This window comes from Gymnodraco acuticeps, unplaced genomic scaffold (genome assembly GCF_902827175.1).
Source record: "Gymnodraco acuticeps unplaced genomic scaffold, fGymAcu1.1, whole genome shotgun sequence".
NCBI lineage: Eukaryota > Metazoa > Chordata > Actinopteri > Perciformes > Bathydraconidae > Gymnodraco > Gymnodraco acuticeps.
Window position 1 is genome coordinate 94,318 of NW_022991123.1, and position 14,512 is coordinate 108,829.

General features: G+C 40.9%; 1 protein-coding gene and 1 non-coding gene across 2 annotated transcripts; one reads left to right on the forward strand and one right to left on the reverse strand.

Moving 5' to 3' along the window:
• The first annotated feature begins 519 nt into the window (after positions 1-519).
• trnay-gua lies at positions 520-607 on the forward strand. Its single transcript is given in 2 exon segments — positions 520-556; positions 572-607. It is a non-coding gene; the product is annotated as a tRNA-Tyr (tRNA).
• Positions 608-7,440: 6,833 nt separating this feature from the next.
• Positions 7,441-14,511, reverse strand: exosc9 (exosome component 9). Its single transcript, XM_034237089.1, has 12 exons — positions 14,353-14,511; positions 13,631-13,725; positions 13,312-13,431; positions 13,012-13,114; positions 12,771-12,908; positions 11,865-11,947; positions 11,158-11,290; positions 10,950-11,038; positions 10,721-10,867; positions 10,475-10,632; positions 8,365-8,443; positions 7,441-7,904 (listed from the first exon to the last, which is right to left on the reverse strand). The coding sequence occupies exons 1-12, from the start codon at positions 14,416-14,418 to the stop codon at positions 7,841-7,843; spliced, it is 1,275 nt and encodes a 424-aa protein (XP_034092980.1). The 5' UTR covers positions 14,419-14,511; the 3' UTR covers positions 7,441-7,840.
• Position 14,512: the final 1 nt, after the last annotated feature.

The window sequence follows — 14,512 nt, forward strand, 5'->3', positions numbered from 1 at the left end:
CATTTGTATAATCAGTAAGTAACTCCATTGTTGAATTGTAATTGTCATTTTGTAGTTAAAATTAATGTTATTAATTTCTAAACAATAAAGAAATAATTCCAAAAAAAATGTTTATTACTATTTCCCTTGACGTAATGAATTGAGTCTGATTTGGTCATGTCCCTGACATTGTGTGCAATGTCTAAAACCACGCTAGCAATGTAGCTAACAGATAACTCACCATTGTATTTTATCCTTTGTCCCTCCTTTAAATGTGGATTTATTTCCCTTCACCTCCTCTCATCCTCCAAACAGACAAGGGCCTTTGGTCATAATAAGGTGATTATAGATGCTGGTTTGGAGAGAGCTATAACAGCAAAGTGTAGAAATTGCAAATTATCTGCTGGGGTGCGGTTGATAAACACTAAATATAATTAATGATACTTATTTGTGTTTTTATCATATTAATTAGCCATAGACTGAACATTTGAACTAAAATTGTACTTTTTATAAAGTTATGTGTTAGACATTGGTGCATCCCCTTCGATAGCTCAGTTGGTAGAGCGGAGGACTGTAGGTGCTAAATGCAGAGATCCTTAGGTCGCTGGTTCAAATCCGGCTCGAAGGAGTTTCGTCTTTTCCCAGGAAGTGCGCCGCCGTATGAGGTGTGATCTGATTTGTAGTTGGCGCAGGACCGGCTGCTCAAGCTCCAATCTATCACCCAATCATGATACTCGCTGTCCATTGTGAGATTGGACCTAAACCAATCACAACGCGAGTTCCCAATGGACGGAGCCAATCACGTCACGGCATCACAATGGACATAGCCACTCACGGCACGGCTTCTCCCCGAACCCGCCCCCCTCACGCTTTTGGTTGACAGTGGACAAGTCGCGAGGCACATCAGAGGTGATTGATTGATTGATTGATTGATTGATTGATTGATTGATTGATTGAAAAGTTTATTAACAGCTTGTATATTGGGTACAGTACAGTACAGCTCAAAACATACAATTGTTAAGGGGATGCAGACCAGAGAAAGACTTTCGTCTTGTTTACATCAGGGTCCCCCATTTCCAATTCATCATGTCATTTAAGACATATTTGACATACAGATGGCTTATTTACAATTTACATACAGGTGGTTTTTTACATACAGATTGCTTATTTACAATTTTCATTTTAGATTTCGTTCTAATACATCCTAACCGGACATTTAAGACATACCAAGTCTACAGATATACAGTTAGTAACAGAGTCTAAAATGCGAGTATATACATAGATGGGGGGGGGGGGGGGGGAAGCTGTCCATTGAACGACAGGTTGAGATTTGTACCATTACCGGGGCCAGTTTTGCAATGCTCTCCCCCGAAGGTGCTCTTTAAGAGAGGTTTTGAAGGTAAGTATAGTTTTACTTTCCTTTACAGTTGTGGGAAGAGCGTTCCACCTTGATGTGGCATAATTACGAAACGTGTATTCCCCCTTTTTTGTGCCAAATCTGGGTTTTACATGATTTGTGGAGCTCCCTCTGGTGTTATGATCATGGTATTCCTTGACCTTTGGGAATAATTTTGACATGTACATGGGTACCATAGAGGTGTAGTGGATCTTGTAGACCAGGCCCATTGCAAGTAGCTGTACTCTGTCGTCTACTCTAAGCCATCCTAGGTTGTCAAAGTGGGCAGAGGTGAGGTGGGTTCTAGATGAAAGGTCAAGCAGTAGTCTGACCAGTTTATTTTGCGATGTTTGAAGTTTTATTTTTAGCACCTTGGAGGTGCTATGGTACCATGACGTGGAAGCATAGTCATAGTACCCTTGAATGAGTGCTCCTGCCAGAGTTTTCAGGGTGTTTTTGTTTACCAGAGAGGAGATCCGGTATAGGAATCTAGTTCTTTGATTGACTTTTTTTATTACATTGGATGCCATTTTGTCACAGGAGAGGTTTGCCTCAAGAATAGATCCTAGGTATGTAATTTCCTTCTTACTTGTGACAATAATGTCGCCCACTGCAACTGAGAAGTCGTCGGATTTGCTGAGATTATGTTTCGAACCGAAGAGAATGGACTCTGTTTTACCCAGGTGTAATGATAATTTATTATCGGCGAGCCAGGTGCAGATTCTGCCAAGCTCGGAGCTGAGGGTTTTTTCAACCTGCAACCTGTTCCTGTCAGAGACCAGCAGGGCTGAGTCGTCCACGAACAGGAACAAGTTGCAGTCACATGCTGATGACATGTCATTACATAAATTAGGAACAGTAACGGACCTAATATGCTTCCTTGTGGAACACCACAGCTCACTGGGAGGGGGGGGGGACAGAGTACCGTTTACCTCCACCATCTGTTCTCTCCCCTCCAGGTAGGATTACATCCAGCTCACCGATAGTTTATCAAAACCAATTGCTTTTAGCTTGTCAATCAGAATGGGGTGATTGACAGTGTCGAAAGCCTTTTGTAGGTCCAGCATCACCATGCCGCAGTACTTGCCCTCGTCCACCTCTTGTTTGATGTGGTCGCTCAAATAAAGAAGGCATGTGTCAGTGGAGTGGGATGTTCTAAAGCCAGATTGAAATTCATAGATTAGTTTCTTTTCCGCGAGGTACTTTTCGACCTGTTCATATACTATTTTTTCCATGACTTTCGAGATGGAGGTAAGTATAGAAACAGGGCGGTAGTTGCCTGGGTCCAATTTGCTGCCCTTTTTGTGCAGGGGGGTTACTCTTGCAAGTATTCAGAGTACCCCTAGGCCGTTTCTCAATCGCGAGTACACATGCTGCAGAGCAACTATTTCAAGTATACTACGTCATAGAGTGGCGCAGAATGCTGAGCATTTAAACAGTCCTTCGGCGCCACTCGATGACGTAGTATACTTGAAATAGTTGCTCTGTAGCAGTTTTACTTGCGATTGAGAAACGGCCCTAGATTCCACCGGGCCCGTCTGCATCGTGTTACGGCTGCGCCGCGGTTTTGGTCCGGCCTCCTCTGGCGTCATACCCTACCGGGCGCGTTTCAGAAGCATTTCAGAAGCGGAGCGTCTTGCCTGCCGGCTCGCAGTTTTTGTTGATTTGTGCATATTTCCTGGACAGGCTACTTTATACAGACAAAGTTAATAATAATAATTGTAATATCCCAGTTATAAACGACATGAATCAAAGATGTGTTGCTGTATTTTAGTGGGAAAAAAATGCATTCATCATCATAATTATTCTATATATATAATTGACACAGTGCCTGTAAACCGGAGGAGAACGCTGGCATTTCTCCTCCTACTTGAAAGACTACGGAGGGATAGGGTCTGCAAATGAGTTTATTTGGGGGATGGGCCGGATGCTCTGACCAGTCCACTTCCTGCCCGCCGCCTCTGCAATGCCTTGCGTCGCGTCGAAAAATAGATATTTTCGCGCTCACAGCGATCGCGGCCACTCTAGTCAATGGGTGCTATTCCACCACACGCGGCGCGTTACGGCTCAGAAGCGTCCCAGAAGCGCCTCGGCGGCGGCGCAGGGCTCCTCTAAAACGGTTCTTGAACCGGAACCGGTTTGGTTTATTGGCAGTTTGCAAACCACTTAAGAGTACAGGGTCCCTTCTCACTTCTCTTATTTTTCATTTCCTCGCTCCTCGGTCTCGGTCTCACCGGAAGTTGATTTGTCTGCGCCATCTTGAGTAGCGTCCCAATAGCGTCCCTTATTTTTGCCCAAGGACCGAGGAGCGATAATGGAGGAGCTATAACCGAGGAACCACCAGACCATCCTTCGATGAAATCCTCAGACACCTTGACACAGTGGGCCCTTCTCACTTCGGTTAAATGTAATCCTTGCTTCCCTCACTTGCATCGTTTCCCTGCGTCTAGTCCCTCCCACCAGGGAAGCATGGAGAGACGCAAGGGAACCACGAGAAGCAGGGAAATGAGTTGTAAGAGCAATGGGACGTCCTTTCCTCCGGAGCGTCACGTGAAGCGACGTCCGTTTGTGATGACGCTGCACAGCTGATCGTCTGACAGCAGCCAGCTCTGTCCCCGTTATTTCCACACACACCCCCGCCTCTGTTAGTACACATTTACTGACACAAACATTTGTATCATCTGTTGTAGACCCAAATAAATAAAATAAAATAAGAACTCATTCTCAAAAAAGATAAACGCCATTCTTAAAATGTATAGTTTGATTAATATTGATTAGAGTGCACAATAGAAATAAAATAATTGAGAGAAGAAAAAGAGATATGTTATCTATCAAAACCCAGTTAGATTAACATTCATTGGATTGCACACTTTGTTTGTTTGGATATGTAGCAAATTAACATTTTAAATAGCACTTAATGACTGACTGAATGGAAATGACAATAAATGAAAATGTAAAACGAAAAAGCGATCATGAAAATGTTTCCAAAAAATGAATAAAATGATTTTTGACCACTTTGTTGTTCAGATATATCACATATTTGTAACTAAATGATACATTAATTGAAACAAAACACGGTATAAACTGAGGAGTGACTCCCGTGAGTTTCATGTATTTTCTTCACTCCGCTGGGAAACTGCTCTCATGTCAAGAAGCATCAGATCAGTGCATGCGCTGCATCGTCCAATCAGTGAGCGATACACAGTAAGGGGGCGGCGCGAGTGTCTGAGGATTTCATCGAAGGATGGTCTGGTGGTTCCTCGATTATGGCTCCTCCATTATCGCTCCTCGCTCCTCCGGCAAAAATAAGGCCATTGGGACGCTACTCAAGATGGCGCAGACAAATCAACTTCCGGTGAGACCAAGACCGAGGAGCGAGGAAATGAAAAATAAGAGAAGTGAAACGCAGCCTGTGTCACCCTAACCCACTGCTCACAGAAGTGTAGTTGCTAATTACAACATGCCCATTCTTACAAGAGTCGTTTAACAACTTATTTAAATTACTGTTGTCAATCGGATGTATAACACATGGCTGGTGTTGACATTGATTAATATAATAACGTGTATTTAACCTAGACACGATACAGACTGAAGTTGCCGACTGTATACCATAATGTAAAAGTTGACGCCAAAACGACGGTTGTAAAAATAGGTTTTATGACTGTAAACGGGAAAATAGAAACATGTATTCTTGTTACTAACATGTTGAATCGGCGGCGGAAGTTGTCGGCACGGCCGGCCCGGAAATAACTGGATGGCCTACCTGCCTGTCAGCCTTCCATCTCGTGCACAAACTTATCTCGTGCCCTCATTGGTCATGTGCGCGTTCGTGTGTGTTGGAGGAGGGACTCAGACTGTAAGGAAGTCTGTAGGAAGGGGCAGATTTTTTTTCGGCTGCATACTTTCAAATTCTAGCGCACTCGAGCTGGTTTCTCTATTCTTACCACCCTAACTTTAAGGACCTTAAGGGCAGGGTTGCCAACTCTCACGCATCTGGCGTGTGACACACGCTTTCACTCTCAATCTCACGCTCTCACGCTGCCCAAACTATTCTCACGCCAAAAACAAGAATACCGAAGACTAGAAACGGTTTTGAAAACGTTTGTCGGGTAGTGATCGTCTTCTCAATAGAACATCTTTGATAATGTCTTCTGGCCAATCAGAATCAAGATAACGGCGTGGTGTTGTTGCAGGAAGTCCCGACGGAGAATACTTTTGCTGTAGTACATCTCTATACATCGATACAACATTAGGTGTTGATAGAAATCAACACGTAATGAAATAAGACCCCACGGTTTGATGATTGATAGGTGTGTGGGCTGTCTTTCATTTTGACACACAGAACAATGGGGGCTATCCACAATGTAAAGTAATTCACACAGCCTGTCCTCTTGTCTCTGTGAGGAGCAGCAGGTTCAGCTTTCAGAACAAAGTAACACAAAACTAAAATGGCATTCATTTTTTTAAATATGTCGTGTAGTAATAGATTTATTTATTTTTCTTCTCAAGAGAGTACCAGAATGTGTATTTTATGTTAGTATTTCAAAAAAAGAAGAATCCCCCTCAGACTTGGGTTGGGTTTTCAGCATGTCAACTCTTTCACCTGTGGAGAAATTGCAGGATTGGCTCCAGGTCGCCCTTTTTATTTACTATAAGACAAATGTTCCTTTTTATTTCATACAGTTCAATTTGGATTGAGACAGGGAAATAATCTAAACCTCACGTGTGGCGTTTCACTGTCAAGGGGAGCGTGTATGTAATTACATTGCAAATACTGACTTGAGCCCTGAGCCCCACCACTGTATGGGTTAGCCCTACCATAGATTACCCAACAAAAATACTCTCTCGCAACTGCCGACCCGTATTGCGCATGCGCAGATCTAAGAACCAGTAGAAATGATAAAAAAGTAAAAGTCTGCTGCTTATTGTTCTACTCGGCCAAAATAGAGTCAAAGAGTATATGAGAGTGAGAGTGTGTTAATTAATATGTTTGGCAGTTTGGAGTAAGTCTGTAGATTTGTTTGTGTGTGTGTTTCATGTAGCCTATAGGCCTCTCACGATAATTCATTTTGTTGGATACATTTTCCCGGAAATTATTGCGATAAACGATAACATTGTCGGCACCGTTGTATGACCATTTTAGACCACTGACATAATGATAATATATAATAATAATTCAAGTACATCCTTTCAAACTGCTAGTCACATCCTCATGTAAATGTAAATGTATCGAGTTCATTTTTATTTATCGTACGATAAGTCAATTAATTGCTTATCGCGACAGGCACACAATAAAACAGTGGAAACAAACATGTGTTTGACTTTCATTAGTGAATGAAACTTTGTGCCCTTTATAGTCTGTGTCCTATATTGTGTATTTGTATATATTGTATATTTGTATATATTGTATATATATCCTATATATATGCTAAGGTCCCGCTGCTGACACGATAGCAGTCATTTTGTGCGCATATGTGTAATTAAAGTAAACCCATGATATCAAAATCTCACTCCAGCCAGGTACCCAAAGTTGGCAACCCTGCTTAAGGGCCTTTAGAGGAGAACATGCATTTCTGGTACAGTCCCCTGATGCTCCAAAGTTTACGCTGAATGTGAATATGTATATCTCTGTATGTTAATGAGGTAGGTTTATTCCAGCAGCAATACAAGTGCATATGTATCCTATAAACCAGTTGCAAACAATCCATCATCAAACATTCACCAATACCATTTCATATTTTGTACAGTATTTGAATAAGTCAAACAGCCACGAGAGGACGCAGTTCCATGGTGTAATGGTTAGCACTCTGGACTCTGAATTCCTGCGGAACCTGTGTTTTCTTTTGAACTGGTCCAAATTAGAAGAAAACGTTACTTTTATACGTTCTCTATTGCGTTTTACAGAAAAACCGCTAATCGAACATTGTTTAATACTGTACTCTGAGGATTATGTTAGCCACATCTACCTTTTGTTCCCACCATGAACACATACAAATGCATATCAGCATACTTACAGTATTTTCAGTTAAATGTGTTATATTGAAACTAAAATAACTGACGGAAAATAAATATTTATGTATTTCCATTTTTATTTAGTTTCACATTGAATAACACAGTTGTCTTTTTTTCTCACAAAATCCATCAGTTTGCAAATGTAAATGGTTGCTTAACATCAAAGTGTGGTGAGAGGAATTTTCTGAATTCAATATAATCAAAGACCTTTTACATATTTGTATTGAATAAAAAAAATGTAAAACATGTTCTATACAATCGCAGTACGTTTTTTTATATCTATTCAAAGGGCTACAAACAAGAACTTAACTATCACCGAATCAAAGTGTTTCTGTAGCATCTATTTGATCCCAATTCACAGCCATTATAATTACTTATCCAGGACCTCAGTCTTCCTTATGAAGACATGGTGCAGTGTCTGAGCCTTATATACAGTTCAAGGAGTTCTTGCTTTCATTTTTTCTCTCTTTGTTTTGACGTTTTTCCCCCCTTCTGGTTGGAACTGGATGCTGCATTTCTGAGAGCAAAAAAAATATGTACATTTTAAACCATTTAGGCAACCCTTCTTAAGTTGTTAAAGGGGCCCTTTTATGCCTTTTCAGGTTTTCCTTTCCTGTAGCGTGTTATATACGTTTTTGAGCAAGTAAATGGTCTGCAATGCGAAAATCCCAAAGTTCCCTCCAGAGGGAGTTTGTATTCCACACACTCCCCCCCCCCCCCCCCCCCACCCCGGTCTGAAACACCTCCATTATAGTCCTCTGTTTACTTCTGTAACTTTGTGACATCTCTACGTAACACTTGCGCTTCTATTATCTAGCAATCCAACACATTGTACGTGACAGTCTAAGGGGCGGGACACCCCAAGCAGCTGACCAATCAGACCAGAGCTGGCTTTTTAATTATGAAACCTATAAATTAGCATAATAAGGCCCTTTAACTAAATTCCTATATTTAGAAAAGAAAACTGGTGCACCTACTTAGAAGATTTGTCCTGTGTTTCTGGATGAAGTATGACCACTTCCTCCTCTTCACTGTCAGATATCTCAACCACATCTCCTGTAATTGAAAACAAAGTACCAATTGTTCAAGTTGTTGTCTGTTCAAAAACAGAAATTGTAGCGATATAACTTGACATTACGATAAAACAAAAACTGTAATCAGTGATGCAAACACACGTATGATGAAAAAAGAGAGAACTATTCGAAGCAGAAAAAAAACAGCGTAATATACCATCTGACAAAGGCCTGCACTATAATGCTTCAATTAACTGGCTGTTCTTTATAATATACTCAGATCAATAGGAGACAGAGATGTTAAGTTATAAATCAAGGGTTTTTATTATTATTTACAGCAGGGGTGGGGAACCTTTTTCCTCTCAAGGGCCATTTCAATTTATACAACATCCTCCGAGGTCCGTACAAATTATTGAACTCAACCTCTGCTTAAAAATACTAAAATCCCAGCCCATTCATTTCGCCTTTCTTTCATGCTTTGCAAAGAAAAAGCAACCTCTTAATCCAGATATCTTACCATGACTCGTGCATGCATGCACGTGCACAGTGGTGGCATGACCACCAAAACAGAAAGATATGGACACAAGATGTGTGCAAATGTATTTAGTATCCTATCCATGTGGACATCATTTAAGTGGGGGGGACGGGACCTCACATCCTCTAGGGAAGTGGTTCCCAACCTTTTTTCCCAAGAGCCCCACCAAATGACTCCTGTTGGAAGTTGGAAGTTGGACCCCCCCCCCCCCCCCCCCCCCCCCCCACACACACACACAAGGGGGGGGGCACGCAACAGCGGTAATTAAAGTTTAAAAGTCTGTTTAAAACACATGCTCAAAGTAAGCCGGATTTTGCCGATGTGTTTATGTGGATTCAAAAGTCGTAAATAATCTACAAAATGGAGGAGACCGATCTGATCGGAGCAACTGTGACGAATAATCCAACTGAAAGCGGCATGGACAATGACTATGTTTGAAAAATGCGCTTATCCAGACAAGCCTGGTTTGGACACTTTATGGGTAGAAGAAACATTTATATTAAAGAAAGAATTATACATTTCTGTCTTTTTATGCCTTTAATACTAACTTGAATTTTTATTAAAATTAATTAGTCAATTATTTTTTATATTTTATTGTAATGTAGAGACAAGGCTTTTAGTGACAATCATGTATTGCCTTACAATTACATGTAAAAAAAAAGAAGTCTAAATATGATATTTGGCCTCAAATCATCTGAGGCCTGGCGCCCCCCCTGCGATCTTTGGCCCCCCAGGTTGGGAACCACTGCTCTAGGGGAAGTTAAAAGCATCAATCTGGTGCACTTTGAGAGCAAAATTAAGAGATCTATGGATACATCTCTCAACACCCCTATGAACTGTAAACAGATTTTTCTTTTTCTTTATGGATATTTTACAAATCACTCTCCTTTCAAACTGTATTCTTGTTATTTTTAACAACTTTTTTGTTACTATCATATAGTATTTTATACCTGTTTTTCATTTCTTATTTTTTTAATAACTATAATGATCATATCAAGGTGTGCCTTAACTTCACTGAGCTGAGGTTATTTGAGCCTCTCAGTCTGTCAGGAGAGAGCTCTCTTCCACCTGGTTGTAGAAAAGCTCTTTATATTCGTTAGCATAGCTAGCTAATCAGATGCTAATAACAACACATCGCCACTGGGCTTACAACTAAAGACACAGCCACGCAAAAACTGCGGCATGTGTATGGCTCCTTATGGGTACTGCAATATTTGAAGTGCTGGAGCGGCGTTCCGGTGCTCTCCGTGAGCACTGCACCCCTGTCAGACGAGACATATACCACGTGATGACACGTTCCGCTCGTGTTGTGCTCAAGGAACCTGTCCTTGGCCAGGAAAATCAGGCACTTGCTTGTTTAATTATTTTGCGGTCTAGATTTCTTAAAACATTTTTGAAGTGAGAAGTTGTCCGTCAGTCGGACCCCCCCCCAAAAACGAAAACTCTTTGGTTCTCCACGAATTACACAAGTCACCCAAATCAGCGTTAAAAAAGCGGGAGGCGCCGAAAAGCGACTAATTTGCATGCATGTGTAATAACCTTCTCTACTGTCTTCCTTTTCATCCTGTTCCTCTTCCATTTTTTGTTCTTCCTCCTCTTCATCACCATCCTCCTCCTCCTCTTCCAGTCCCCAGGTGTTCTGCAGGCCCTGCCCCACCTGCCCCACCCCTGGCGCAGGCACCACTGGGGAAGGCACCCTGATATGTTTGGTTAAGGAGCCGCAGTGGATATAATAATGCAAAGGTACAAAGACACATTTTCTTTGTAGATACTGTTAAAGGATACGTTTGAGGCGGGACCTCGGCATTCTCGACGATGTCATTGGCTCTTTCTGACGCATCAGTCATCTCTACCGAGGTCTCGTCCGTTTTCAGAGCTGTGATTCGCTCCTGTGGCATTGACTCCGCAAAACCACACCTCCCGCCTGCTTTTCTGTGAAATGTGAAATTATAGAGTGTTTATGTATTTTAACAGCAGAAGTTGAAATACTGTTTAACAATGAAGTGATGCTCACCTTGCTCTCTTGTCGTTCTCCAGGGCTTTGCTGATGAGTTCTGTGATTTCAGACACCTTTACGCTGGCTATTTTACTGCATCTCATAACCTTAAACACAGTCGAAATAATTTGATGTTAAAGTCTTTGGATTTTTCTCATGGGAAATATGAAGCTCTACGGTGACTGATGCAAAACTAAAAGACAGCTGTGGAGTGGTGTCTCCTCACCTGCTCTTTAAGCAGCATGATGCCCCCGCTGGACTGGATGGAGCAGATTTCTCTGTGTTTGTTCATGGCGATCATCAGCAGGCCGTCCATCACCCGCTCCTCCCGTTCACAGGGGTCCACCAGCAGGTAGGTTCTGCACAGCAAACAGGAAGTAGAGAAGAAGAACGCTCGGCATGAGGAAGGATGAAGTTCTTCAAGGACTGGTGAGACGTTTGCATTCATAATTATTATTATTGTTTTTTGTTCTACACACTCAGTTCTTTGTGAATTGTGAACTAATGCTGTCTGATCAAAATCAACCAACAAAATAATAGTGTTTTACAAATAGGAATGACGTTCATTCAGTAAGAGCAAATACAAACATTTAAGAAACACATAACTTCAGCCAATGCAAATGCAATGTGCACTTTTTATTTTTAGAATTAGTGAGGAGTCTGGCAGTGACATTTAAATGAACTGAAGTTCAGAAAGGTTGTGTTTCCTTAAGCTTGATTTGAGCAGGAATTGATGAATGGGGATCTTAGAGATATTGTAACACTGACCGGTGATTCTATTATTTTGTCCACCTAATATACATCAATGGGGCTAGGCTAACTATATTGAGCATGCAATTGACCTTAATAGGGCGCCCCTCAAATGAAGATCACAGAACGTTGGTACTTGATCAATAAGTGTATTCTGTCCTGAATTCATATTCGGTGCCTTACCCTTGTTGGAAGAAGGAGAAGCTGACGCTGATGGGCATGTGGTAGATACTCAGAGGAATGGGGTCCCTCTCTTCTGGACTGTACTGAGGGAGCACAGGAAGAAATGCAGAATTACAACCTACACAAAGCTAGTTAAGACCGTTTGGAAATGCCAGGTGTTCATTTTAGCCTTTGTCCTATGTCAAATGTTCTTATTTTGTCAACCTCATCCTGTTTGTAAAGTTTTTGACTAGAATTCTGTCCATTTCAGTCTCATCTTGATCAAAGAAAACCTTTAGTACTTTTGTTTTAGTCAATGTATTACTGTTGACATTACAGTCTCTTTAGACATTAGATTATATTGAACTTTTCTGTTCAATTCAATTCAATTCAAAACCTTTATTTATCCAGATAAAATCCCATTGAGATCAATGATCTCTTTTTCAAGGGAGACCTGCAGCAGTAGGTTCCACAAGAAGACATAAAAACATAAACAACAGAACAACAAAAGGACATCATACAGCAAAATGTACAGGGATTACAGTTGATTCAGTTTAGCCACAATATCCCTGCTGCATTTAGAAAAAAAAGTTTAGGACTTTGCAACGTTCTTTTTTTACTCTATTTGTCGTCAATATTTCATGTTGATATCATCACAGATAGGAGTTGGAGCTTTTTCACATTTTTTAGTCATGGAAACAAAGGACAGGTAAGATTAAATATTTTGGTTTTGACAATAAAAATACCTGGTGCTACTGAATTAAAACAGTATTAATGATTGACCGGTGGTGATTTTAAGTAGAGCAGGAAAGTTCCCACTCTATATCTGCAGTGAGTATCATTAAAGAAATTCAAATAACAAAGCTGGATTTGTCCCTGCAGATTCAGAAAAGCTGAGTCACCACCTGCTGTTTTTTGCTGACTCACCACAGTGACTTCATCTCCCTGGATGCCGACGTCAGGACGCTTGAAGTGGCACAGAGCGGTGATGGCAGCGATGCTGGCCGCGTCCATCAGGTTCCCGTCGTGATTCAACATGTGAACGTCCACTCTGATCTGCCACACCTGAACACACACATCGCCATCATCATTATGTCAATGAATAAGGTGATTTTCTTTCCCTCTACCTGTGTGTGTGTGTGTGTGTGTGTGTGTGTGTGTGTTTTACCTTTTCTCCAGACACCACACACAGGGACTCAGTATCAATGCACTTGGAGTTCCTCAAGCATCTCTCCAGCTGTCTGTTAAGCTTCACTGACAACTCTGACTGTCTGGAGACAGAGAAAAGCCCACAGACGATTTACACTTTCTTCACAAACAAGTTGGACTAAAATTAAGCATATTTCAGAGACAGTCTTTGTATAATATATAATAATATGTCAACTCCCTAGTGTCAAATAGAATCTCACAGGAAGTGTCTGGTATAGTTTGATATATATAAAAGTAATATATTTTTGTCTTTTCTTACCTGCCTTGTTCAAATGCTGGTGAGGCCATGGGTGACAGCTCGATGTTGAAGAACATGATTCCCTCGTTTGGTCGATTCTCTTTAGGAGCCACCAGCTCACCTGACACCTGTGCCATGACCCTAAAGAGGGAAGAACATTGATATTCCAAGTGTTAGGATAACTCCATTTACTGAGTAAATAAACACAAAAATCTATGTGAATGTGGGTGAATTGTTTGGGAAGTGTTCAGTACATCACAGTCTTGAAGATAAACATGTTTCACCCTATAGGCGTGACTAGGTATAAAATCACAGTACACATAACAGGCCAACGTTTAACCTGGTTTTTCCGAGATCCACAAAGCAGCACCCATAGTCAGTCCCAAACGTGATCTTCATCTTTCTGTAGTCGTAGGTCTGTCGTCCATCCAGGCGCTGCAGGGAGAGGACAGAGGCGTAATATGGGACACCATTTCCCTCAAAGCAGATATACAAGAACAACTCACTGAAACCTTTAGATTGCCAAAACTGGAGGCCAATAGTGGAAAGTAACTAAGTACATTTACTTAGTTAGTACTTTAAATAAGTACTGTATTTCAATACGATTGGAAGGTACTTTGCTTGAGTCTTTCCATTTCTTACTACTTTATAATTATACTCACCTACAATTCAGAGGCTAATAATACAAATGTATAATCAACAAATTATTTATTATATATTATTATAGGTTAAGATAAACTTATTCGATCCCTTCTTTAATTCCACAAGCTACTAGGCAGTATATCCAAAGATGCTCTATGAATAAAACGTCACTAGTAAATATAACCAAGGTATAAAGAAAGTAGCTTCTCCTTTCCTGGCTGCAACAGTAATAAACACATAAATAATTACAACAATAATAACATATGAATTAAACAATTACCCTGATGAAGATTAAAATATGTTATTATTTTTAAGATTAAAGGCTTTTTATAGTGAATCTGTATTTTTGTCCCTTTTGTAGTTCATCATTTTCGGTGTTAGTTTTGTAAGTCACTGCGCAATGTTCAGCCACCAGCTCACCTTTTTCTCCTCGATGGCTTTGAGCAGGAAATCCCGCTCACAGTTAGACAGCGGTGTGTCCTTCATTTTGCAGGTGTTGAGTAGTTGCAGTTTTATTTGACTTATTTACTTCACAACTGCACAGCCACACGCATGTGGCCACCATCTATATTTTCTGAAC

What these genes read in the sequence shown, in the direction of transcription:
- exosc9 (XM_034237089.1), bottom strand. Translation starts at nt 14,418, where the DNA reads ATGAAGGACACACCGCTGTCTAACTGTGAGCGGGATTTCCTGCTCAAA. An exon ending in GTGTGGTGTCTGGAGAAAAG is followed by an intron (nt 12,909 to 13,011) that starts GTAAAACACACA and finishes GTGTGTGTTCAG; the next exon opens with GTGTGGCAGATCAGAGTGGA. An exon ending in TCATGCTGCTTAAAGAGCAG is followed by an intron (nt 11,039 to 11,157) that starts GTGAGGAGACAC and finishes ACTGTGTTTAAG; the next exon opens with GTTATGAGATGCAGTAAAAT.